The sequence below is a fragment of the Bombus vosnesenskii genome, unplaced genomic scaffold (assembly GCF_011952255.1).
Source record: "Bombus vosnesenskii isolate JDL3184/JDL3185 unplaced genomic scaffold, Bvos_JDL3184-5_v1.1 scf7180000013295, whole genome shotgun sequence".
Taxonomy (NCBI): Eukaryota; Metazoa; Arthropoda; class Insecta; order Hymenoptera; family Apidae; genus Bombus; species Bombus vosnesenskii.
The window spans coordinates 3,597,382-3,624,384 of record NW_022882946.1 but is presented as its reverse complement, the minus strand read 5'-3'; the positions used below and the strand labels follow the sequence as shown (position 1 = coordinate 3,624,384).

The window sequence follows — 27,003 nt, the reverse complement described above, 5'->3', positions numbered from 1 at the left end:
TATGAAAAATGTTTTACTAAAATGTTCATTACAGTAATCATTGCAATACTTTTATTAGATATAAATTTCAGTAAATTATATTATATGCACATACATTGAGAGATACAATTTTTAAAAATAAATCTACCTTATCGACTAAGTAGATTTATGTATGAAAGGATATATGAAGTAGTCTCTATTTCTGGCTATAGGATCGTACAATTCGTGTGATTATAAACCCGCGGTTGCTTACGGCATGGCGTTAGCTAAGTCGTGTGTCATCGTGCGTTGCAGATGAAAAGTGGAGTACATTTGTAACGCTTTTATTTTACATGTTGTATACTAATGAAAAACTTTTTATACAAATTTTAACGACAGGTGAGGATTTCAGAAAATGATAACACCAGTGCCTCGAAAAGTAAAATGATATTCGTGGACGAACAATGTTAAAGATACAGTGAGGTTTTGATATGGCGGCAAATTTTACTTTGATGATTTGTTGTAAACTTCTGTGGTACTCTTTAATTAATTCATCAGTTATTCAAGTGCGAACATTTTATAATTTTTATACTAAATTCCAACCAAGATGGGTTTATTTACAGCATTACATCAAAAAATTGAAATGCTGTAGATTTGTGCATTTTGAAGCACAGTGGCGACATATCATGGCGGCGAAATTTTCTTAGCTGCAGTTGTGTATCTCGACTATTTTCATACTTAATACGTACGCTAAGGAATTTCTTTGTAAAGTAACACATTTAGTAAATGAATATATTGTATATGAAATTCTTTTTATAAAATCTCTGTTCACATTTTTATTTTGTGGATTTAAGTGATGTAATTACATTGTATTAGCCAGGCATAACATGTAGTTAATCTTTCCTGTGGATATCCTTTATATTGACATCATGACATAGATGTGAAATTGTAATACAATAGATCCATATTGATATAAAGTATTAATGTATATTTGTTTGTGCACATGTTTATTTTGCATGATTTCTAAGATTGTTCAAGATGAACAAGCGCCGTAGAACATCTTCAGTTGCAAGTCGAGGCACAGAAGATGATGGTGACGATATACCACCTGAACCGACAAAGAGACGGAAAAAAATAGATCCTGTAAGTTGTTATATATTATTTGAGATTATTGTTAGTAAAAATTTCAATGTTTCACCAAAAATTAATATTTATTTTATTAAATATTTAGAGTGACCTGTGCCAACAATTATATGATGTTCTACGTAATCAAAAGAAAGAAGATGGAACATTATTATGTGATGCATTTATACGCGTGCCTAAACGTAGACAAGAACCAGGTTATTATGAAGTTGTAACAAATCCTATAGACCTACTAAAGGTTCAGCAGAAACTAAAAACAGATGAATACAGGGACATGGATGATTTAGCAGCTGATATTCAACTCATGGTTAATAATGCAAAAGCTTTTTATATGGTAATATATATTGACTCACAAAAGTATATATTATAAAACAATATGTTATATGGTCTTCAGTTAATATTTATGTTATTAATATTATTTTATTAAAATAGCGTACATCTCCTGAATATAAAGATGCCACTGAACTCTGGGAATTATGTATAAATACAAAAAATCGCATTATGGAAGAATATGAAGATCCAGAACCTAAAGGAAAACTTATCCTAAAAGTAGGACGACTGGTAAGCAAAAATGTAATTACATACAGGTAATTAATCTATAAATACTTAATGTAATGTTAATTATACAGGCTCGGAAAGCTACAACGAAACAAGAAGATGCAGAAGATACATCTGAAAGTTCTACAAATCCTGATGAAGAGACAATGCAACAGTTTGAAGATTTATTTGCAGCAGTTATGACAGCAACAGATCCAGCTGATAATAACAGACCATTGCATACAATGTTTCAACTAAAACCATCTAAAAAAGTTTGATAAATTCTTATTGATAAAATATTATAAATATATCGCTGATTTATAAACGTATTTATTATACGACAAATTTTGTTTTCAGTTATATCCAGAATATTATGATGTAATTGAAACACCAGTAGATTTAAAAACAGTTGCAAGAAAAATTCAAGAAGGAGCCTATAGTAGCATTACAGACATGGAAAAAGATTTAATGTTAATGTGTCGTAATGCTTGCCAATTTAATGAGCCTGGTTCTCAAATTTATAAAGATGCAAAGCTTTTGAAAAAAATTATTACTGCAGCTGCAAGAAAGCAAGATATTGGCTTAAGCAGTACTGTTCCAAAAATTGCAACAACAGCACCATCAACAAGAAGTAAAAGAGGAAGTCGTACTATGGCACAGTCTTTAATAGCTCAAACTGCAACATTACCAGATGAAGATGAAGAAAGTGATGATGAAGAAGATGAACCTGCAGAAACTGAAGAAGCTGATAATCCACAGTGGCAATTATTTCAAACTATCAGAACAGCACCTAACAATCAAGGTATTTTATGAAATTTCTTTAAAATATTATGATATTGGAGATAAAAAATATTTTACAGAAATAGTATTGAATAATTCTTTTTTTCTGTATAAGGAGTTAGAATGAGCGAATATTTTTGGAAACTGCCATCAAAGAGGTTATACCCCGATTATTACAAAACGATTAAAAATCCTATTTCTTTATTACAAATTCGTACTAAAATAAAGGTAATTAATAAAACTACAAATCGTTTTATATTTTATAAGTTATTCTTGTTTAATTCATCATTTTTGTAGAAAGGTGAATATGGTACTGTGAGTGAAGTAGCTGGTGACATGAATATTATGTTTGAAAATGCAAAAAAATATAATATTCATACGTCTAGATTATATAAGGTATTAAACAATAATTTAAAAATTTCACATTTTTGATACATATTATTTATTTATACTTATATGTTTCACATGCAGTGTGCTGTAAAACTACAGAAAATTATGCAAGAAAAAGTACATGAACTGTTAGAATTTGATCAGGTAAGTGATATTTATCTTATTCAAGTAAAAATATGTTTTGTTTAAATTTTATGTTTTGGTCATATATATGATAGTGGGATTTACTTTTTTTTTATTCAATATAATAACATATTAACAATATAGTAAATGAATAATTTGTAAAAAAATATTTTTATATGTACGAGTTATTAGTATAAATTTTGAGTTAAAAGATTTTTTGTATTAAGTATTTAATCTAAACTTCTTATGTATTTCTTTTTGTTCTTGTTAACACTATTTATAGGATTCAGACTCAGATAGTGAATTTGAAAATAGCTCTCATCAACCTAAACTTATTAAACGTGCTTCAAATCTGTTAACACGTGGAAAATATAAAGACAATATACCACTGAAGAAAAGATTGTATGCACTAGTTAAATGTGTTATAGAATACGTTGTAAGTAATTCCAATTTTGATTACTGAAACTGAAGCTTAACAATACAGAATTTATTATATTATAGTGCGAAGATGGTCGGCAACCAATGTTAATGTTTATGGAAAAACCCTCTAAAAAATTATATCCAGATTATTATCAAGTGATAGCAGAACCAATTGATATGTTAGCTATTGAAGCTAATATTAAGGCAGAAAAATATCAAAGTGAAAACGAATTAATACAAGATTTTAAGGTATATTTTTTACATTATTACATTTGACGAATACATTTTATATTAATTTTTATTGTTTCGTTTTAGTTAATGTTTAACAATTGTCGCCAATACAATGAAGAAGGTTCTTTAATATATGAAGATGCAAATACCCTTGAGAGAGTTCTAATGGATAAAGTAAAAGAATTAGGTCCTTTGCCGGAGACACCCAAACCTACAAAATCAAGTGCATCTACTCCTACTAGAAATGTTGGGTATGTAGTATTATAAATGTATAACATAATTACAAAAGTATTGAGGTTTATTTTTAAGAATATTATAATTAATACAGTTTGTAAGTGTATTACATGTTTTTTTATATAATATATTAAATATATCTTTTTATAATACATAGGAGACCTAAAAAGGTTGTACCACTACACTTACAAAAATTGAAAACTATGTATGACACTATAAAAGATTATCACGACGCAAAAGGGAGACAGTTATCTTTAATTTTTATGAAATTACCAAATAAAAATGAATACCCTGATTATTATGAAGTTATTAAACAACCAATGAACATGGAAAAAATAGCGTCTGCTCTAAAGAATAATGGATACGAGAATTTGGATGAACTCGTATCAGATTTCATATTAATGTTTGATAATGCTTGCAAGTATAATGAACCTGATTCGCAAATATACAAGGTTTGTATATTGATATACATGTACATTTTTAAAGTATTTGCTTAAAATAAAGTTTTTATTAACACATTAATTTAATTTTTGAAGCAAAAAGCGCTCTGTCTATTAAAAAACTAGATATTCTGTATAATCATTACTAAAATGTTTCTGATGTTTTAATTTCTATCTAAGAAAAAAGTTTTTTTAAAGAGGTAATTGTCAATAACTTTTATGATTTTTTTATAAGAAAATACATAGAAAAATATTCTATTTTTAATTTTTTTCTAATTTCATTTAAAATAATTCATATGATCATAATGAGTGTATAGGAAATACGAATAATGTGAATGCCAAAAGTCCAATTGAAATTTCGCGCTAAAACATGGAAAGCTTGATCTGTTTACGGTTATAGTTTTTGAGGTTACGTGAAGTTAGTTTCTTTCGTAGCTTTGCCATTTCATACGGTTCCTTATAAGGATTTTACAGAATAATAAATGACTTTTATCTATGAATAGATACAATAATAAAACTGGTGTAAATATGCAATTTTATCAAAATAATCATAAATTAAACACATGGAAAAGTGAATATCTGTGAAAGTTATAAGTTTGCAACCTTTTTATATATATATACTATATTGTTGCTCAGAATGTTTGAACAAGGAAATATTAATAATGAAAATAATGTTTTTGTACAAAAGGCATTAAGAGTTCGACCTTGTTTTATTCGTTTAATGAGAGATAAGGAAGTAGATCAACGTTTATCAAAAAAATGCAAGAAGAGTGAAACAGAAGTAAACAACATTCTTTTTAGAATATTATTCATTTAATCTTCTTTTTATAAATTTTGTTTATCAACATATTAGTTCCAACATTTATTGCTATTAGTATGTTTTAGATATAATTACAATCTACTTAAAAATCATGTTATAGGATGCTTTAATTTTACAAAGATTAGTTCTTCAAACAAAATTACAATTAAGTGAAGATGAAGAAAGTGTACCAGATGTATCAGCTGCAGTTCAAGAAATATTAGCAACAATCTTCACTGCTCTTTATAATCATCAAGATGAAGAAGGAAGGTGTTATTCTGACTCAATGGCAGAACTTCCAGAACACGACATAGTTGATGGGAAAAAGTATGTTACTTTTAATTTAAATAAATGTTACCTTTATAATTTTATTTTATGCTGTTAATGTAATATGAATAATTCAATTTGTTAAATATTAGGATACGAGGATTATCATTAGATTTGATTAAAAGAAGATTAGATCGTGGAGTATATAAACGATTAGATCGTTTTCAAGAAGATGTATTTACGTGTTTAGAAAGAGCTAGAAGATTATCACGTACAGATTCGCAACCTTTTGAGGATAGTGTAGAACTACAAGCATTTTTTTTACGTACTCGTGATGAAGTAACTCGTGGAGGGGATTTATTACATTCACCAGCACTTAACTATACACTTCTTGATCTTTCTGCACAAGTTGCAGAATTAAAACGTGTTAAACAACAACAAGAACTGTCATTACCTAATGAGGATGAAAGCTGTGATGGCAATGAGACAAAAGTATGTGATATTGTATAAAATTTAATTCCACAATGAAAAGAAATATTTAATGTATTTATTTTGTTTATTTAGGATTCTGAAACAAATACTAATACAGAGGGAAGTAATAGTGATAATGGTGGGTCTATGAGTTTTAATCAAGAAGTATATAGAGCTGGGGACTTTGCATATATAGAACCTACAGAACGAGGCATGGAATATAGTGTGGTTCTCATAGAACGACTATGGACAAATACAGAAGGTCAACAAATGTTATATGGCAATTTATTTTATAGACCAAGTGAAACTTATCATGTGGCATCTAGAAAATTCCTTGACAAGGAGTTATTTAAAAGTGACGCTCATGTAGCTGTACCTTTGGCAAAAGTAGCTGGAAGGTGTTGTGTACTAAGTGTTAAGGATTACTTTAGAATGCAACCTGATGGTTTCTTAGAAAAAGATGTTTATGTATGTGAATCGCGATATTCTACAAAAGCAAGAGCTTTTAAAAAAATTAAAGTCTGGAATTTTGATCCAGATCATTTAAAGCTAATTCCAAGAGAGAAATCATTAGAACCAAAGCGAGTAATATCAGTATATAAGGAAAGATTAGAGAAACACAAAGAAGAAATTGCTGAGTTAGAGGAAGGAGAAAAATTGACAGAGAAAGAAAGACCTGTAAGTGACATTGATATATTACAACTAGAAAATATATATTATATTATGTATCATATTTTATATATTATATATCTATTTTTAGAATGTGATATTATATAATCCAGATGATGCAGAAAATACATATTATGAACAATATAATACATGTGCAGGGTCTGTAAAAACTGGAGATTTTGTTTATGTCGCAACAGATGGAGGTAGACAACAAATTGCACAAATTGATGCTATATGGTCGACAAAAGAGTATGTAACATATCTTATAAGTTGCTGATGATTTGGATGTTTATTCCAAGTAATTAATTTTTTCAGTGGAAAGTGTTATTTTAAAGGCCCATGGTTGTTAATGCCTGCAGAAGTACCACATGCTCCTACTAAGTTATTTTATAAACAAGAACTATTCCTATCTACAGTTGATGGTACTCACCCTATCGTGGCCATTGTTGGAAAATGTGCCGTCCTTGACTATGGAGAATACATTTGTAGTGAGTATATAAGAATGTAATTAATAAAATAACTAATGCACATTAATTATGAAATAAAAAGAATACATTTCAGAAAATTATTTTTATACAAATTTACATATTTATATAGGTCGACCGACTGAAATTCCAGAAGATGATGTATATATTTGTGAATCGTTATACGATGAAAGTAAAAGCCTCATGAAAAAATTAGGACAAGAAGGTTTAAAAAAATTTAATCATAATTCAGCAGTAACTGAAGACGAAATTTACTTCTTCCGAAGACCTATTAATCCAGCTAAGGTTCGTATGAAATTTAAGCATTTAGATAACATTTTATGCAAAACTTTGATAACGATATGTTATTTGATATGCTTGTTATTTGATATGCAACTAACTGAATATCATTGCTTTGCATGTGATGTGTGTGTTATAGATTCCGGGCGATGTGGCTCAGACGCAAAATCAAGTCAAGTCTGTTACTCCTAGTTCAGCTCAATTTGAAATGGTAATTTCTATTTATAAGTTTTTACCTTTTGGTTAATGATACAAAGAGATGCATGTTTTTTTAATAATCACACGCAAGCTCATAACTATTCATATTAAAAATTGTGCAACTTCAATATTGTCATAAAATTTGTTGTATATGCAAATATCACTTGCGTGTGATACAGGTTTGCATCAATTTGTATTTAAGCATGTTCCTCATTTTATGCCGGCATATTCATTTTTCTTTCTTTTATATTTGTTATGTATATATTTTGTGTTTTGTTTACATAAAATATTTTTTGAGATATCAGTATTATGTAGGACTAGATATTATTTTTAATAGATTTCAATTCAGAGCACCTGTTGGGTTTATCTCTAATACATGTATGTATATACATATATGATATACGTAGAATACCACCAAAAAGTCTCGCTTCCATGTCACTCTAACCCAAGTAATATAAAAACAAAGCATTATGCTTTAAATGGAATGCATAAGTACTAATATTTAAATAGCTACAAGATTTAGAACATTTATTCAGCAGTTCAATTGAAATATTAAAAGGATATATAAAGCCACATAGTAATATAGTATTAAATTGTAGTATTTAATCAGATGAAATCTATTACCTTCGATAAGAAATAGAAAGGATTAGTCATGTTTATATAAATGTCGTGATATCTATGGTCAAGGAAAATTTTAATTAATATACGAAATTGTTACATCACTCTAAAATATTAAAAAAAATATTCATATTACATTCGGTAACGGATAATGAACGTAACATAACATAAATGGTATAGGAAGCATCACCATTGTTACCGAAGCTGGAACCCGATGTACTAGGCATGGGAGTAGGATTAGGAGTGGGAGTAGGAGTAGGAGTTGGGGAGGACAGCATGGATGCTGGTGGTCCACCGTCCGTTGGATCTGCAGAAGCTCAACCGGTGCTCTCCAATACTCAGACACCTGTGTCGACTAAAAAGGTAGGACTTATCGTGATATTATTTGCTTATAACTTGTTCATAAATAGCATTTTATTTATTTCATTTTATTTTTGTTTAGAAAAATATGCCAGCATATACATTTTTTGTTTTTGCACCGTTTAAACTTTGTCATCTAACATTAGAACGACAATTAGATGTTTTACCTCTAAAGGTATAATATCAATATCCGTTTTCATAAGGCAGTGGTATTATAATTTGTGTTTTCTTCTGTTTAGAAAACGGCGGGTAAGAAATTAGTTACGGGCTATATTTTATATTCGAGTAAAATGCGAACGCAGATTACACAAAACAATCCTGAATCATCCTTTGGGGAGATTAGCAGAATTGTTGGCAACGAGGTATTTATTTATTTTTTACTGTTGATTTTCCTTTTACTATAAGAATTTATTGAAGGAAAGGAAAGTATGTAGATTCAATTTTTTGAACACAATATTAAAAAAAGATTTAATGAACTTCTTTTGTAAAATATTGTAAAAAGGTATGTTATTCTGCATACTTCATCTTTCTTTCAAATATGACACAAGTACGGTATATCTAGTGAAATATAAATTATTATTGTTGTGATAAGTATTACCTTTTGAATAAAAATTATATACGATTTATAAATTAATCTGAATATTAAAATATATATTTCATAATTTTCACTTATAATTTATTTATCATACATTTTTTAGTATAGCATTTGTTATTGTACTAATATGTTCTATAAATTGTATTGTATGAATTATATAAATTATTTATATGCATATGGAAAGTAGCTCTGTGATTGAAATTAATTTCTTACCATTTCATGACTATTTTATATTTGTTCATCAAGAAGGTCTGAAAAGTTAATTTTTAAAGAAATGTCTGATTATTTAAAACAAAAGTGTGCTACATAAATATTTTTTTATATTTCAGTGGAGGAAATTGCCAGCAGGAGAAAAACAAGCTTGGGAGGAAAGAGCAATTAAAATGAATGAAGATGGTGGGCAACTTAAAGGAAATAATGTTTCAGTAGGCACTAATGCTTTACAAGATGTAGTTTATGAATGTTGCTGGGATAATTGTGACTGGCAATTTGAAGATATGACCGATTGTATCGACCATTGTATTGCGGAACAAAATGGACATGTTCAATCGTCTTTTATTAATGCTGCAAGCGGTAAGTACTATCTGTATTATTTTATATACAGAGTGCACAAAAATGTTGGAGAAAAACTTTATCAAAACATCTTAATAAATATGAGTCTAAAAACCGTTTTGAAGTTATGGGATGTTTAGTGTACAAAAGTACAGTGTATAGTAAACGAATTACTTCATTAAATAAGTTGATACAATGAATCGTAAAATGTTGCCAAGAGATACGGGAAACGCCGGGAATCAATATTTTACTGAAAAAACATCTCATAACTCCGAAATTAATGGTTCTTGAACTCACGTTTATTAAGACTTTTTTGCTTGTGTTGATAAATACTATACGTATAATTTTTTTGTACACTTTGTGTATATATATATATATATATATATATATATATATAATATATACCATCACGGACGAATAAAATCTTCAATTTTTGAAATATATATTCTAATAGATGTCGAATTTCAATGTCAATGGCGTGGTTGTGGCCGTACGAAAAAATCTGTACCTCCATTTCCAAGTGTACAAAGACTTGCAAGGCACGTTAAGGAAGTACATATCCTTAAGTCAAATGGACGTATAATACCTCCTACGGAAAGAAGCAAGTATGATGTCAAAATGCTACATAATGAAACAATACTTTCATATTTATAATACAATCCGTTTACTTTCATTTACATTTTTTTAATTATAGAAACTATATGGCATCAAAAGGTCCAACGATATTGCCACCAATGGAAACAGGTATATTATTTATTTCTAACAAATTCAAAGTAATATTTATTACAAGTATTTTCTAATTTTTCTACATATCATTTTTATAATAGAAACATCAGCAGCTGCTACGCAAACAAGCAACATTTCTGGTGCTAAACAACCGGAACCCATGTTTGTTGCTGTTCCTCCAAGACCAAGTCGCGTATTACATTCAGATGCGTACTTACGGTAAGTAAATTGAATATTTTTACTGCAATTTAATTTATACTTGATTATTTTACTGCAAATATATTGCAATTACAGATATATTGAAGCACTGAATGTAGAAAATCGGTACATATCAAATTGGGACAAACAAATGAATGCTAATCCTGATAATACACAAATCCCTGATGTAACGAAATTGCCTGCGGAATGGTTAGGCAATGGTGTAGGCAACCATGGAAATGTGGTAAATGCCTTATGGACACTCAGGAACATGATGATGCGAGATGTGTTAGCCATCAATAAAACTTTATAGTTTATAACATGTTAAGATTTATAATCTTTAATATTCGATGCTACCTTAAAACTACAATTTTCAGGTCCGTCGATGCTAGATGAAAGACTGAAGATTTATTATTTGGACAAGTATATTTATATTTTTAGATTCTTTTCTTCTCATTTTACGACACTCACTAATTAGTACCTCAAATTTAACTTACTTATAAATTAAGTTTTTCCAGTGATTTTCAATTTGTAATTAGAACTAACTAAGAAATTGTCTTTCTTATTATAAGGTCGTCAATGACAAATAATAGATCTGCAATGTATTTATCACAAATAATTCAGTTTAGCAAAAAACGAATTTTTTTATTAAATGAAAACCATGCTATATGAGCATTATTTTCGATACTTCGTCTATGGATCTGTTAGGAGTAGAACGAAAATATTACGCTGTAAGAGCCACCACTTTGTAAATATCTCGCTATTTTTAATTTTAACGTTTCATAAAAAAATTTTGTATTTTGTGTATCGCGTATCATGAAAGTGTGATTTGACAATTAACTGTATTCATACTGTAAAATGAAACTATGCTGTAAATATAAAATAATGCATTTTAGAAAACAATTTGACACAGAGAATGCTATAATTGTATCTATGAATATTAATTTTATGTCATACAATCATACATTTTTAATGTAATATTTTCACTTACTTTTTTAAAAGAACTTTGATATAAAAAATATTTAATAACCGTTATTTCTGAATTTTTTATAATATTGATTTAATAATTTCAATAAGTACCTTGTATATAATTAAAGATAAAAGTAATTTTTTATGCCAAAAAAATTACATAAAAACTTCCTTATTGTACAATCAAAGTATATTACATGCATGGAGGTAATGAAAATTGTTTATTTGAGATTCGGTTTATAATGTAAAACATAAAAACGTACAACTGTGGTCTACAACTGCATTAAAAAAAATTATCGACTTATATAAAAAAGATATCATCATTACATCATGTTAACTTATTGAATTTAAAAAAATACAATTTTTGTTACTGTATCATTTATGAATAAAACTGGTTGTTCTTATTAAAAAATGAAATTAGTTATTTTTAAATATATGTTATATATTAAACGAAAATAGTATTTTATTTTTATTATAATATAAAAAATATATGTGAACAATATTTTAATTAACATGTTAGAATGTTTCAAATAAAATAGCAACCTAAAATATTTGTCCTTATAGTATCATATTTTACTTATACAATATTTCTATTATATTATATTGCTTACTTTTCAACTATTATTTTCTATCATTAAACATATTTAACATAAACATATTTTGGATGATCATATTAACTAGGACGTTATTTAAAAGAAATATATTTTAATTATCTCTTTATACAGTTTCAGTAATTACATTTGAAACAAATGTTTTAAATTTTATATCTATTTTTGCTTATTTATGTCGTTCAATTAAGATGTATTGTCTGCCAACATATTGGTGTATTTTTTTTACAAATATGTACATAAAAGAGTAGAAGAAACTTGCAATATTATTTAATGAACAAACAAGATTTACAAGTAGTACAATAAATTTTATAAATTTAAACAAATCAAGTGTTACTTCATCATATTTTATATATTTATATCTTGAAATGAGAATTTTGAATTAAAAGTCGCTCACCCGCCCACCATTTTGCCAATCCCCCCACTTTGTTGGATCTTTTTCGCTATTTGTTATTAGTTCTCCATTATTTGGATCAGTTTCCACTAGTACTAAGTCCACGAAACGTTCTTTTGGAGGTACCCCTATTATTATATTTTTTTATAATGATTGTATCTTATAAATTTATGGTAATCAAATCTCATATTAATTTTAACTGTTATTTCATGTAACATATTACAAATTATACTTACTAGGTATAGGTTGCAATTTTAATTTTTTATGAAATTGTTTCATTCTTATTGATTCTTTTTTCTCACCTTTTGCCTCTGGTTCTTTAACTCGCAATAAACTACCTATGTATGCATATAGCAAAGAAGTATCCAATATTAAATTATCAAAATTATTGCTTTACAAACGAAGGCTTATATCTATGTTAGATACCTGTTGAAAATTCTTTCGATTTAGTATATATTAATGATTTTGTAGAAATTTTATGTATAGAATCGACTATACTGGTATTAATATGTTTCAAAACGAGCTTTAACTTCAAAATATCCATATTTGTAATATCTTGTAATATCCTTATTCTTTTGTTATACTTCTGACACACATTTCTTACAAATATGTATATATAATCTATGTACATATATACAATTTTATATAAGTTGTCAGGTGTTTTATATTTTCCTTTTATCATTGTAATTTGATACTTAATTGTTTATCCATTAGTTAAAAATGTTTGTAAAAGTATAGTATGACAGAATAAAGCATGATTCTCTAAAAGTGAAGGCTACATTTTTTTAATGTAAATATAATATTTATTATTTTATACTTTATACATATACACAGTAAGTTTTTATTCTAATTTAAATTGCTAAATTATACATATTTTTAATTGTACATCTTGTATAAACTATATTTTTTATGTACATACAATGCACTAAAAAATATTTAGAAATCTGTTACTCGACCTTTCCTTTCCCAATCACCATATCGTGTTGGCTCTGGCCCACGTGGACCTCCTACTTCACCTGTTTCCGGATTAGTATCATTTGGAAATGGTTTCAATGGTTCTTTTTCTTGATAAGGATGTTTGCCTTCTTCCAGTTCTTCCAATTTTTCTATTGCATGTAAAACAATTTTATTTTACTACCACTATTTTTATGAATAATTAATATTATATATTTAATAAATTTCTTAAGGGGGTATTCTAGTCTAGAGGCATGAATTTCGGGCGATTTTTGAAGCTCTGTACAAACGAAACAAAAAATATTTTTGCTATCCTTTTTTTTAGAATTTGTTTATTGATATTTTAAGATTACGTAAAAAATTCACCGAAAAAAACTCAAAATTCACAAAGTTATGAGCTGGCAAAGTGGGTGGTGCCAAAAAAAAAGGGTGTCCTGGCGTGCATGATTTCAACCCTTTTGGTCATCTGAAACAAAAAATGCGAACGGATTCTTAATTAGTATAGATACCGCTATAGCATGAACCTTGGAAAAGTCAAAACAACATTTTTTCACAAAATGGCGGCCGTTTGAAGGAAAGTTTCTTGTTTCGCATGTTTTTTTAACAATTCCGAATGTTTAAAAAATAGTAAAATTAAAAATTTTGATCTGAGCGTGGTTCAGACGATAGAGGAATGTTATAAAGAACATTCATACCAAATTTCAAATAAATCGGTTCATTAGAACTTGAGATATCGTGCACGCCAACTCGAAAAAGGTAGTTTCGAGAAAAACGCGTTTAAAGTTTTGAGACAAGTTTCCGGCAATTTTACTCATAGAATGGTACAGCATACTTACATATCGGCGATTCCTGCTCCATACAACAAACCTTCCTCTACTTCAAAATGCTTATTCTCCGAAGTTCTTTCATGGAGACGAGCAGTCCTAGCTTCCTTTGATGCCTCTGAAGCTCGGAGTTCAGAGCGCTCGATGCGAACTTCGTCTCGCCCGACTGCGAACGCATGAGCTTCTGGGCCAATCGTGATTCCCATGACACTTAAGATTTTTAATATGGGTATAAAACCTTCATTAAAAATACATACTGCGAGGGAAGTGGAAATTTGAATTGTCTGCGTTCCTGCGTGGATGTACTTTGGAGTAAAAGTCCATATTAATGAATTTAACGATTCGTTATTATTTTGGGTTTCAGAACCCAAACATCGTTCCAGTAAAGTATCAGTTGATAAGCTTTCATAAATTGGTTTTATTACTTTTAAAACGTCGTCATTTAGAGGAGAATTTTCATGGTCAAATTCGTCAATAGTACCGTCGGCCACAGCTTTTTGCCACTTGCACCAACTAGATGAACCAGGTGAACAATTCATGTGTTGAGGATTCTTGTTGGTTGAGATTTTATGATAGTAGGTTGCCCACACATCTCTCTTCATGTCTTTAACTGAATCTGGATTTCGACGAATTGCCAAGCCATAGTATAAAGATAATTCATTGATAACCTCATCAGTGAGTTTACCAGTGCCTTTGCCGCCAATACCTTTATTATCCTTTTTTGCTTTACGCAACCGTGCACCCATATTACTACTATCGGGTCATCATCATAGGGGTTAATATAAAGAATGCCTTTGAAAGTTTTTGAGTCACCATCTCCAATGTATCGGACATATTTAGCATTATGCTTAGCTTTCGACCTTTCAAACATTTCAACAATCGCGTCAACCTCCATTTTTCCGGTGCTTCCTTTACGATTTATGGTACAAGATTTCTCATGCTCTTCATACCAATCTTCATAAGCCTTGATGTAATAATTTTTTTTATGTTTCCATTGATTTTACTATGGTATCTAGGCAAAAACTAGATTTTACTATGGTATCAACAACTTTTTTACTGTATTTACCAACGAGCGTAGTAACACCAAAGAGAGAATTGAATCCTCTTTTTTTCCAGGTACCATCGCAGGAAACAGTCAAATGGTTGGGATTAGCTGTAGGATCAGACTCTAATATTAATTCCTTTCCTTCTTTTACAGCTTTTGAAATAATTTGATCGTAAACTGCTGAAGCGGCCACGTATAAATTGTTAAGACAGCTATAATATGTGCTAATGGTCAAGCCTTGGCAAATGTCCATCATAGTACAAAATATGTTGATACCTTCACTTCCAACTCCTAACAATCTCATAGCTACTACAAGTCTACGATTCACTTGAAATGCTTTATTGATAAAAGGCGATGATTGAATATACCGTACTTTCTCACACCTACATTGTATAGCAATTTTAAACCCTAATCCATGAGCAGCTATACGAGAAAATTTAATATCTTTCTTACATGTAGAACACAGAATTAACAATGAAAGTGTGGTAAAAACAGAGAAAAATTCTAAAATACAATAGCCGTAATTGTTATTAATTAAAAATTCTTCATCTTGCGAACTTTTCAATTTTGCTGCAGATGCACTAGTGAAACTGGTTTCTTCTTCTACAGTAAATTGATTACCGGAAAATCTTCTCTTCTTTGGTCTGCATGCCCGTTTAGAGCTGAATTTTGAATGTTTTTTATCCATTTTACTTCTAAAATCTCAATATATAAAACAATTTTTGCTTCAAATATTTATAAAACGTTGTCAGAGTTAGCACGTACACGTTGCTTAAAGGCTGGCTCAAAACTAACTTGAAATAAGTACTAAGATGAAAAAATTCCGACAAAATACGTTTTTTTGGCCTTGAATTAAAAATACCTTAAAAAAGGCATAAAATACAGTAATGATTTTATGAAGGTTTTCATACGTAGGTACTCGGGCAGCGTCTACCGTTTATTGCTCATTTGTCCCGGTCGGATCGGAGCACATGCCGCGTCACAAAAATGGCTATAATTTATAAAATAATTGAAATTTTAAAAAATCCTTTTAAGGGCATATTCTTGAATGTCTAAACTTTGGAAATATGAAAAAAATTTTCGATTTTTTCAAATTTCTAGACTAGAATACCCCCTTAAGGGCATATTCTTGAATGTCTAAACTTTGGAAATATGAAAAAAAATTTTCGATTTTTTCAAATTTCTAGACTAGAATACCCCCTTAAGATAAATAAATACCTATAGGTGTACGTTCTCTTAATTTTTTTCTAAATTCACGCATTCTTGGACTCTCAGACATTTCATTTTCCTTTGAAAAGAGGATTTGAAATTCTAGAACCAAAATTGTCACATTATTCTTTATATTGTATTTAATACTGCAGATATTGTATTTAATTTTTAAAATACTTACGCATATGTAGAAATTTAGTTGGAAATTTTGTAATTTCATGATTTACTTTTAGTAATTTACTAAAAGTTATAACATTTGTAAACATAACCTTATTCATTATAGTCTTTATATCTTTCTACGATTAAAACGAGATTATGTATATCATACCATACTGAAATTACATAAGAATATATAAGAAATTACTGTTAATGATTTTGTTATGGCACAATTGTTATCATACATAATACTTTATATTATATATATATTTACAGCATTAAAAAAGTATACAGAAGATATCACTTATAGTAGGTGGTGAAACAATAAACTGATACATTTAATTTTATATAAACATAGAAGTGGGCACAATAAAAATGACTATTTAATATCTCAGTGAAACATCAAAGCTTGTATGACAGCCGAATTTAATTGTTAAGGAAATAACTATTAAAATCTCATATGATCTCATTTTATACCTATTCCGTTAACTAGAACTGTAGTCACTAGATTTCATTATTTAAATTTTATTGTAACAATTAAATCTATTAAATAATGTATTAATAAACATAAAAATAAAAATTAGATATTGCATTTCTTTATTATAAGCTTTAAGAAAACTAAAAATAATTTATTTCCTCATTTGACTTCTTAAAGTAGTGTTTTTGTTGTCAATAGTGATATCATTATTTGTTATCAATTTAAAATAAAGTAGAGTTTAATAAGTCTAGTTGATATGTTTATACTAGAGGTAATCTAATCAATTACTATTATAACAATACTGATAAAAACGCGTAATATTTCAAACTTAATATATGTATATTAGAATTAAGATAAATTAAATATTCTTTTTTTTCTTCTGAATAGGTTAGAAAAGGTTTACAAATTCATTTATCAAATTTTGTATAATTTAATAAAATGTGTTTATTACAGTATTACTCATCGTACATTTTAAATGATATGGTATTCTCTTTTAAAAAAATTAGAACAGAAGAAGATTAATGAGGGAGATTAGTGAAAAAAAGAAAAATTAGAATAAATGCAATTTTGATGTTAAGTTGAATACAAACATACAGTTTTAGCTGTATTTAAAATTGTATTTAAAACCATTTTCGAATTGTTGTGTATGTTACTGTGACACTAAAAAAGTCGATTTATGTTCCTACTGGAAACATTATTTTTCATAATTGCATTATTTTTATCATGTCAGCTACAAAATGTATTAATTTTGATGCGATTCTTTTAATATTTGTCTCTAAGATTAAGATTTTTTATTAGAAGTTGATATAGAATATAGAATATATATGTACTCAAATGTGCAAAAACATTTATTCCTTTAAGTAGGCCATGGAAAAGTGGTTTTGTATTTTGCAATATGAAGTTTAAAATACATCGAAATTATTAAGTCTTATATAATCTTTATATATGATTGTCATACAAAAAAGTCTTTAAATAATAAAATAATCATTAATAAGTAATAGTGTAGTCTGATGTATCACTATTTACCCATTTTTTATTATATACTGCCAAAAGTAAAAAAATTAGTGCCTAATGTATGCAATTCGTTATACAAGTATATTGTCTAACCTGAAATATATAAAGAAGGAAAATAGATGTATTATTGTTTTGTCTTAAATTTTATAGTTTTAAAATATACAACTTATGATATACTATAATTATATTTTTATGATGTAAAATGCATTTCATATGCTTCTTAAGGAATACTATGTTGTCAAACATACGTATTCTACAAAAACAAAGTTATAAATATGTTACACAAATGACTGTAAGAGATGCATTAAATGCAGCTCTTGACGAAGAATTAGCACGAGACGAAAATGTATTTATTTTGGGAGAAGAAGTTGCACAATATGATGGTGCTTATAAAGTAACAAAAGGTCTGTGGAAAAAATATGGTGACAAAAGATTAATTGATACACCTATAACAGAAGCTGGATTTTGTGGTTTAGCCATCGGAGCAGCACTTGCTGGTCTAAGACCAATATGTGAACTTATGACATTTAATTTTTCAATGCAAGCTATTGATCGAATAGTAAATGCTGCTGCTAAAAATCTTTACATGTCTGCAGGAAGATATCCTGTACCTATTGTATTTCGTGGTCCAAATGGTAATGCTAAAGGTTTAGCAGCACAACATTCTCAGTGTTTTGGAGGATGGTACATGAGCATACCTGGTTTAAAAGTTATGTCACCAACAACTTGTGAAGATTATAGGGGTAGTTTAAAAGCTGCTGTTCGAGATCCTGATCCTGTTGTAATTTTAGAAAGTGAAGTTTTATATAATGTTCAATTTCCTGTATCAGATGAAGCTATGGATAAAGATTTTGTTATACCCATTGGTAAAGCTAAAATTGAAAAACCTGGTAAAGATATTACTTTAACTGCACATGGTCAAGCTACCTTGTATACAATGCAAGCAGCAGAAATTCTGGCAGGAGAAGGGATAGAAGCAGAAGTGATTAATTTACGTTCTCTTAGACCAATAGATTGGGATACAATTTTTAAATCTGTTACAAAAACCCACAGACTTATGAGTGTTGAATTAGGTTGGCCTATATGTGGAGTAGGCTCTGAGATTGTGGCAACAATAATGGAAAACCCAATATTTTTCCAACTTGATGCACCAGCAGTCCGTTGCACTGGTATTGATGTACCTATGCCATATGCAGAAAATATCGAATATGAATGTACACCAAAAGATCATCATATTGTAGATTATGCTAAAAAAGTTTGTGGTGTAAAAATATAACTCTGCTACATGTCTGAAAAAAATTGTATAATTTTTTTATATGATAACATTTTTTTGTATAATAAAATATATTTATAGTAATAAGCCAAAGCTGAAAAAGTATATACAAATGCAATAGTATTGCATTTATATAAAATTGAATATGCAGAATAAAGTCATGCTTTTGTAATCTTAAAACTGAATTTAAAATAAACACATGTATATTATGTCTTTAAAAATTATATTCTTATTTAATGACTCTTAGTTATTAGGGTACTGATAGCAGGTGAATAATTGCATTACTAAATTGAATTTTAAAAAATTCTTGTATCGTGTAGCTTACTAAAAAAAAAAAAGATTCATTTGAAAATTGCAATATGTATGTGTCTAATGTTGATTTCAGAATATTTAAATTCAATGCTGTACTGATGGCCTTCAGGATATTGAATGTTGAAATATATTGGTGATCATACTGATTGCTGTACAAATGAAGTTCATTTATAACTTGGCTTCTTAGGTAGGTCATATTTATAACAATATTACAATATTATAATTAAGCAGGAAATAATTTTAATTAAAAATGTAATTTTTATATTTGGTAGTTTATAAATTAGTATATTGAAAACTAATGTAATAAAAATAAAGGAAAATAAGGAAAAATATGTGATAAATAGAAAATATATAATAAATTATGAGAATTAGAAGAAGGTCATTAACATAATGTAATTTAAATATTTTTTTTTAGCCACACTTATAATATAACAATTATGAGTTTGAGAGAAAGGAATACGTTACATAATACGTTTAAAATCTTTCTGTCTACATATAGTAAGAGAATGCCTATCAGAGAAATTAATTTATATTGACAACTGGAAAAGAATTTAAATTGAATTTTAATAGAAGAAGTATAATTAATGCAATATTAAATCAAAATATTGCTATGTGCTGTAATAGAATGTACGAAGCACGAAGGAAAGTTTTTTGGTTTGCAATAATTAGTAGGATAATAGTTTTAAGTTTACAATTCTTTTTTAATTTTATATGTCCTGATCACAATGCAGATGCATTTAAAGCTCCTACTGATAATTCTGAACAAATTTCATTATATGACAGTATAGTAACATTTCTATTTAGTGGTCTTACACGATGGGATGGTGAATACTTTTTGCATATTGCAAAATATGGTTATACATATGAGAACACATTGGCCTTCTATCCATTGTATCCTATGTTACTTCGAATTATTTCTGTTCCTATAAGAAAAATATTCTTTGTATTAAATGTTAATAGTTCTATACTTATTACAGCTATGTTAGTTAATATTATATGTTTTGTAAAATCTGCTGTTATATTTTATGATCTTAGTAAGGCAGTGTTAAAATCAACAAGTGTAGCTTATAAAGCAGCAATATTGTACTGCATAAACCCAGCTACCATATTCTTTTCAGCTGTTTATTCAGAATCTTTATTTGCATACTTATCATATTACAGTATGTTAAGATCCATTAAATTAGATCCATATGTATCTTTTCCAGTAGGTTTATCCATTCTTACAAGATCTAATGGAATGGTTAATATTGGTTTCCCTATATATTATCAATTGCAAAATTTGTTACATACTTATACAGAAAAAAATGTAAACTTTTCATTAAAAACACTTTGTCAATTTATTTCTAAAATAGGTACATTAAAAATATTTTGTCTAATGTTTAATACAATAATTATATCAATAATTCCATTTGTTTTGTTACAAACATATAATTATCTTATGTTTTGTACTCCTAATTTAAATCTAACATTTATTCCTGAACATATTACTAATTTTAGTATAGTTAACAATTTAGTGTTGCCTGGTAATAGTAATGTAGAATGGTGCCATTCAAAAATTCCAATGGCATATTCTTACATACAAAAAAGATATTGGAATATAGGATTTCTGAATTACTATGAAATAAAACAAATACCAAACTTTATTTTAGCATTTCCAATATTGTATATTATGATTAGATGTATAAAGGAATATTTTTTTGAACATAAGAAGTATTTTTATACATTGGGATTTATTAAAGTTATTGGAAATGATGTAGAAACTGAAAGAAAAAAGTATCCAACTGAAATGTTAGTATTTGTTATTCATGGTTTATTTTTAACTATCTTCTGTATTTTATTTGTGCACATTCAAGTAAGCACCCGTTTAATAAGTTCAGCAAGTCCATTGATATATTGGTATTGTGCTTTGTCAATGTGTTATTTATGTCCTAATAATGATAATAATTTATATGATGATAAGGAAAATGTATTTTCTAAGTGGAAAGTATTCTTTTTAACAAAGAAGAAATATACTTTGAAGGATAAACTTATATTTTCCTATTTTATAGGATATGGAGTTGTAGGTTGTTTTATGTTCTCAAACTTTTTACCATGGACATAATTTTATATATGCACATATTGTAAAAAGATTATATAGTTAATTTATAAACTTACAATGAATGTATATACAAAAAATGTAAAATGTCACTATATGAAAGATATTGCTTCATTCTATAATGAAATATAAGATTTAATGTACATTATTATATTATCAAATAAATACTTTATTTAACATGAGATTTTTTATGTTTAAGAATTTCAATTGGTGTTAAGTATAATATTTGTGCACAATCAGGACATTCATATGCTTGTGCATTAGGTTTACGTTTAATATTGTCATGTTTTTCAACATCTTTTATATCTGCTTTAACACAGGATTGTTGGTGTTGTAATTTTTCTATGCTTGTTAGAATTGCTTGCATGTTACAATTCGAACAATGCCATTGTGTTGCTAAAATTTCTGTAGAAAGTCGATCACTCCATTCAGTTTCTTTCACACTAAAAAGAAATTATACTTTTTGGTTACTTTATATTATTTTGTTTTGTTATAAAAATATATTACTAATTTACCAATTATATGTAATAGTGTTTGTTACGCGAACTCCTCCTTTAATTGAGTTGGGTATTACTACAAAATCTGATTGAAAAGGGTTTGGATCTATCAATATGCTGTTTTCACCACATCCCACATATATTGTTTTAAGATCAGCCGGTAAAAGCCGTTTTAGTGTATATGGAACAGTTGTATGCATATATTCAATTAAATCCTGAGTAAGTGTGTACTCAAATTCACTGAAATCCTGATTTTCATCATTGCTGGTACTTGAATCTGTAAAATATTTATGTATTACTTTTAGAATATAATATGGAAATTACAACATAAATACATTTATAATATTACATATTAACTTAATATTTTTTACATGTTTCATTCAATACCTTGTAATTGTTGATTTAATAAGAAATCCCATTTATGTCGTAATTTGGTAGCTTTCATCAGTAAAATCTGACCACTATCAGGTATAGGAAATTTTAATTCTAACCAGGAATCACATATCATTCTATAAAAAATAAACAGATATTAATTCAATAAAGATTTTTTTTTTAATTTCATTATATATAATATGTACATACATTGAAAATGTACTATTTGTGTCGATTTCACGTGTAAATAAAAGTAATGTTTGTGCAGCTGGCATTCTAAGTGTATTTACTAGATAAGGCTTTGTTGTCTCCAAAAGAGATCTGTTAAATTAATATATGATCAATCAAAGTAAAAGTTTTCATATGCTATCTTAAAATATTATTAAAAGAACTTACAAATATGTTAATATTGTATGTTTTGGACTAACGGCAGTTTTACTTTTAAAACCTGGTATTGATACAATATCAGCTTCCTCCAATTGCAATACTTGGGGATGATTTCCAAAGAAACTCATTGGGTGTAAAGCAATATATGGTTTTGCTTTTGTATGAAACAGTTGCTCGTTTGTTGTCTGCAAAAGTTCATATTATGTAACGACGAATAATTAATTTATTTTAAATATATACGATAATATTACCTTACAATAATTAAATTCATCGGCACATGCAAATTGTGGATATAAACCACTGCAGAGTATTAATTTTAACATTGTTAAATCTTTATAGCTACATGCAGTGGCTGCTGTTAATAGATTTTGCACTTGATTTGGATCATTTTTCATTCGAAATTCGATATCTTTTATGTCAATTTCACCATCATCATGATCATTATCTTCTAATTGAATATCAAATGATTCTAGTTTTAATTGTTTTCGCTTTCTAGGTTCACTTTGTTTGTAGGTTCTTTTTAATGATTTTAAAAGTTTAAGCTCTCCATGTCTTATAGCACGTTCTGCACTGGACATAGAAGAATTTGGTTCTGGGAGACTCCTCAGTAATTTGCAATCCTGTTAGTTAGAAGCAATTAATTTTTAAATAAAGTTTGATATATTGATATATTGATATATGAAATATTAGAAAATTAATAATTTACCTGAAGTAATTCCTTAAACTGTGCTCTCAATTTTGTCATTTCATAAAATCTCTGTTCCTCTAAACCTCTTCTTTTGCACCATTTTCTACTACTGTTACCACTACCTCTGGATTCTTGAGAACTTTGTTGTTTTACTTCTAACCATTCTCTAAATGCATTTAGTAATGTTATTGGATCACCATGATCAGATTCCAATTTTTTCCTAGACGTCTTCAGAATTATTTTTCAAGATTATTGTTTTTTATATGTAAAAAATGTATAAATTACATTTTATTACCTCGCATTCTGAATCCCTATATGCTCTATTTGTAAATGGTGTTTGTATGCTTAAGGCAGCAGCTAATGACAAGACTGGTTCTACTTGGTGAAAAATAGAACCCATTATTAACATTTTCCCTATTGTTATGTCAACAGGTAAGCGTGCAAGTGTTTTTCCAATACATGTTATTTTTTCATTATCCGTTAGCGCACCCTGTAAATTCGAAATATTACTTTATTTATATTAATCATACTCGCGTGTATAGATTATTATGTGACTTATATAAGTATATTAACATGTTCTTTTAAAGATAATATAGAATTTTCAATGTTTTCTGGTGAAGGTGGTTCTATGAATGGAAATTTTCGTGCATCTGGAAGTCCCATTGCAATCATTTGTAGAAGTAAGGAATCTAAAGGTACACGTTGTAATTCAGGAGTTGAGTATTTTTCCAAAGACATATATTCTTCTTCAGAGTATAATCTATAAAAAAATTGTTTGATTTAAGATCTTAGTACATTAAATCATGAGAATATTACGAAATATATATTCTAGTTTAATAATTGACTACGATACCTATAACATACTCCAGGTCCAGTTCTACCAGCTCTTCCTTTCCGTTGTTCTGCGCTAGCTTTGCTAATCCAAAATTCTTTGAGTCGTTGCATTTTGCATGATGGGTCATAACTCATTTCTTTTACTTTCCCACTGTCAGCAACAAATCTTATTCCATCTATAGTAATAGAAGTTTCAGCAATGTTAGTAGATACAATACACTTTCTCACTCCTTCAGGAGCAAAATCAAATACCTTTAAAAAAGAAAATATGACATCAGTTCTATCAGGATTATAAACATGAATTTTTTGAAGCAAACATGTAAAAATTTTACTTTATCTTGCTCACTAATAGCTAGGGTGCTGTGAAGTGCTAAGATAATCCAATTATTTTTTTTTTGACTATATTCTTTTGCTGCATCTACAACAGCAGTAATTTCACTCATTCCACTTAAAAATATTAATAAATCGCCTTTTTCTTCAGCTGAAAATATCAATTATTACTATGATACAAGTGACTAATTTTTTTTGTAAGAAAGTAAAATCTTCTACCTGGATATTTTTGATCAATCATTTGCATTATTTGTATATAAGGACTTGGATTGAATCTATCATTTTTATATCGAATATCTTCTATAGTAACAGGCCTGTACAATAACTGAATAGGATACAACCTTCCAGGAACCTACAAATTAGTTAATTACATACTATCATAATATTATTCTTAATGGGTTTGTCGGTTAAATGATTATAAATATACCTGTATTACTTTAACATTTTCCTTTGAAAAATAATTATTAAAAAGTTCAATATTAATCGTAGCAGACATAAGTACTAATTTTAGATCTTGCCTTTGATTAATAATACATTTCATAATACCAAGAAGAAAATCTCCATGTAGGTGACGTTCATGCACTTCATCCAAAACAATTACATCATAAGGTAATAATTCAAATTCTCCAGATAACTATGGAAAACATACAATATATCAAATATATATTACAATTACAACATTTAACATGTAAACTATATTACTAGACATTTATTATAGTCTTATTGTTACCTGTCTTAACAAAAGACCTTCTGTTATAAATGTAATTTTGGTATTTTGATTTCTTTGCTTTTCAAAACGAATTTGGTAACCAACATCATTGCAGTTTTCTGTTAATGTTTCAAAAGCAACACGTTTTGCTAAAGATATACAAGCTATTCTTCTTGGTTGTGTACAAGCTACAAAAAGTATTTTTTTATAACATAATATTTCTTGAAAAATTATAGTTTGTTCAATATAATATTTGTAATCTTAAATATAAGACTTATATTGTATGTACCAATTTTTTGAAAACCTGCTGTATATAAGTATTGAGGCACTTGAGTGGATTTTCCACAACCAGTATCACCAGCTATTATAACTACCTGTTCCTGTTTTATTGTTTCAATAATTTCATGTTTATATTGATAAACTGGTAGATTTACTTGTGATTTCCTGAGTTTTTTTAACTTGGCAAATTTTTCTTTTTGCTTAAAGTCTAAATATAAAATAATTATGTTCTGAAACTTCAATAAGCGTTCTTTTGTTAATGCTTTAACTGGCATTACACGTGCAAATAATTCATTAAAATTATAACTTAATTTGAAATTTATGCAATGTAATTTGTGGTATGTTTCTGGCACACCGATAGTATTTAGTGAAAAATTAGGTAAAATATCTGGTGTTCTTAGTTTTTTCTGTACAGTTTCATATTTATTAACAAATCTCCAAAAATCATCAGTATCCTGGATTACATTTAAATTTCCTGAGAATATTTTATTCAATTCATGCTTATATTTATTAAAATAAAAGTCTTCGGTATTCTTATTAGTGATTTCTTGAGAAAAATCACTTTTTTGGTCTAAAATCTCTTTTTTATCATAATCTGTACTGTATGGTAATTTTGAATCGTATTTACTTTTCTTTTGTTCATCATCATATTGATATTTACGCCTAAATTTATTATTAGATTTGTATCGTGAACTCATATTTTAATTAAGAAAAGCAGCGTTTTAAATTGTCTCATGTAACATAACCTTAGCAGTACGTTTATAATATTTAATTATATTTGTGATACCAGTTAATATTAATTATACTTATTATTTATTACAGCTTTACTAGTGGCAACTTTTTATACAAATGTAGGCTATATCGATTTTTATTTGACTTTTTATACTACAAAATATTTACATAGTCGACTCTCTTAGAAGATAGAACTTAGGTTTTAAAACACAATCTACATTTTTCTATGAAACACTTCCTCTTTACAGCTCATATTTTTTGTTTTATTGTATGAGCGAAGTTTGTTTAAATTAATATATTTACATCTTTTTATGATTTAGCAATTTTTTATCTAATTGTCTCAGAGAAAGCCACTGGTTCATTGCATTCAT

At 28.0% G+C, this 27,003-nt stretch overlaps 6 protein-coding genes across 8 annotated transcripts; 2 read left to right on the top strand and 4 right to left on the bottom strand.

The window, feature by feature from the left end:
- Positions 1 to 208: 208 nt before the first annotated feature.
- On the top strand, positions 209 to 11,403 carry LOC117233197 (protein polybromo-1). The gene is given in 27 exon segments (XM_033493269.1): positions 209 to 1,101; positions 1,190 to 1,435; positions 1,534 to 1,662; positions 1,731 to 1,910; positions 1,996 to 2,440; positions 2,534 to 2,646; positions 2,716 to 2,814; positions 2,890 to 2,952; positions 3,215 to 3,367; positions 3,433 to 3,600; positions 3,667 to 3,833; positions 3,974 to 4,268; positions 5,177 to 5,382; positions 5,475 to 5,814; positions 5,887 to 6,471; positions 6,554 to 6,711; positions 6,778 to 6,950; positions 7,060 to 7,232; positions 7,366 to 7,437; positions 8,223 to 8,405; positions 8,642 to 8,764; positions 9,327 to 9,570; positions 10,004 to 10,154; positions 10,244 to 10,293; positions 10,377 to 10,494; positions 10,570 to 10,690; positions 10,693 to 11,403. Coding segments are annotated over 27 exon segments (4,944 nt in total). The 5' UTR covers positions 209 to 996; the 3' UTR covers positions 10,777 to 11,403.
- An 843-nt stretch (positions 11,404 to 12,246) lies between these two features.
- On the bottom strand, positions 12,247 to 13,054 carry LOC117233151 (succinate dehydrogenase assembly factor 4, mitochondrial-like). Its single transcript, XM_033493168.1, has 3 exons — positions 12,871 to 13,054; positions 12,681 to 12,782; positions 12,247 to 12,572 (listed from the first exon to the last, which is right to left on the bottom strand). Exons 1-3 carry the CDS (start codon positions 12,986 to 12,988, stop codon positions 12,433 to 12,435), a joined length of 360 nt encoding a protein of 119 aa, XP_033349059.1. The 5' UTR covers positions 12,989 to 13,054; the 3' UTR covers positions 12,247 to 12,432.
- On the top strand, positions 12,545 to 21,988 carry LOC117233147 (pyruvate dehydrogenase E1 component subunit beta, mitochondrial-like). Of its 3 annotated transcripts, none has more exons than XM_033493164.1 (3): positions 12,545 to 12,566; positions 19,783 to 19,896; positions 20,125 to 21,988. In XM_033493164.1, exon 3 carries the CDS (start codon positions 20,320 to 20,322, stop codon positions 21,808 to 21,810), a length of 1,491 nt encoding a protein of 496 aa, XP_033349055.1. In that variant the 5' UTR covers positions 12,545 to 12,566; positions 19,783 to 19,896; positions 20,125 to 20,319; the 3' UTR covers positions 21,811 to 21,988. The 3 variants fall into 3 exon arrangements, with proteins under 3 accessions (XP_033349055.1, XP_033349054.1, XP_033349056.1); XM_033493163.1 differs by lacking the exon at positions 12,545 to 12,566 and adding an exon at positions 17,279 to 17,381; XM_033493165.1 differs by lacking the exon at positions 12,545 to 12,566 and having other exon boundaries at positions 17,895 to 19,896; positions 20,125 to 20,400.
- LOC117233149 (succinate dehydrogenase assembly factor 4, mitochondrial-like) lies at positions 13,225 to 17,129 on the bottom strand. The gene is made up of 4 exons (XM_033493167.1): positions 16,907 to 17,129; positions 16,658 to 16,808; positions 16,486 to 16,578; positions 13,225 to 13,550 (listed from the first exon to the last, which is right to left on the bottom strand). Exons 2-4 carry the CDS (start codon positions 16,752 to 16,754, stop codon positions 13,381 to 13,383), a joined length of 360 nt encoding a protein of 119 aa, XP_033349058.1. The 5' UTR covers positions 16,755 to 16,808; positions 16,907 to 17,129; the 3' UTR covers positions 13,225 to 13,380.
- LOC117233148 lies at positions 13,765 to 14,990 on the bottom strand. Its single transcript, XM_033493166.1, has 2 exons — positions 14,235 to 14,990; positions 13,765 to 13,864 (listed from the first exon to the last, which is right to left on the bottom strand). Exons 1-2 carry the CDS (start codon positions 14,966 to 14,968, stop codon positions 13,861 to 13,863), a joined length of 738 nt encoding a protein of 245 aa, XP_033349057.1. The 5' UTR covers positions 14,969 to 14,990; the 3' UTR covers positions 13,765 to 13,860.
- Positions 21,898 to 26,598, bottom strand: LOC117233146 (probable ATP-dependent RNA helicase DHX34). The gene is made up of 15 exons (XM_033493162.1): positions 25,911 to 26,598; positions 25,643 to 25,809; positions 25,340 to 25,546; positions 25,132 to 25,264; positions 24,915 to 25,063; positions 24,602 to 24,834; positions 24,322 to 24,508; positions 24,044 to 24,238; positions 23,767 to 23,976; positions 23,312 to 23,680; positions 23,070 to 23,245; positions 22,884 to 22,994; positions 22,689 to 22,810; positions 22,320 to 22,578; positions 21,898 to 22,247 (listed from the first exon to the last, which is right to left on the bottom strand). The coding sequence occupies exons 1-15, from the start codon at positions 26,596 to 26,598 to the stop codon at positions 21,974 to 21,976; spliced, it is 3,480 nt and encodes a 1,159-aa protein (XP_033349053.1). The 3' UTR covers positions 21,898 to 21,973.
- Between the last annotated feature and the right edge of the window lie 405 nt (positions 26,599 to 27,003).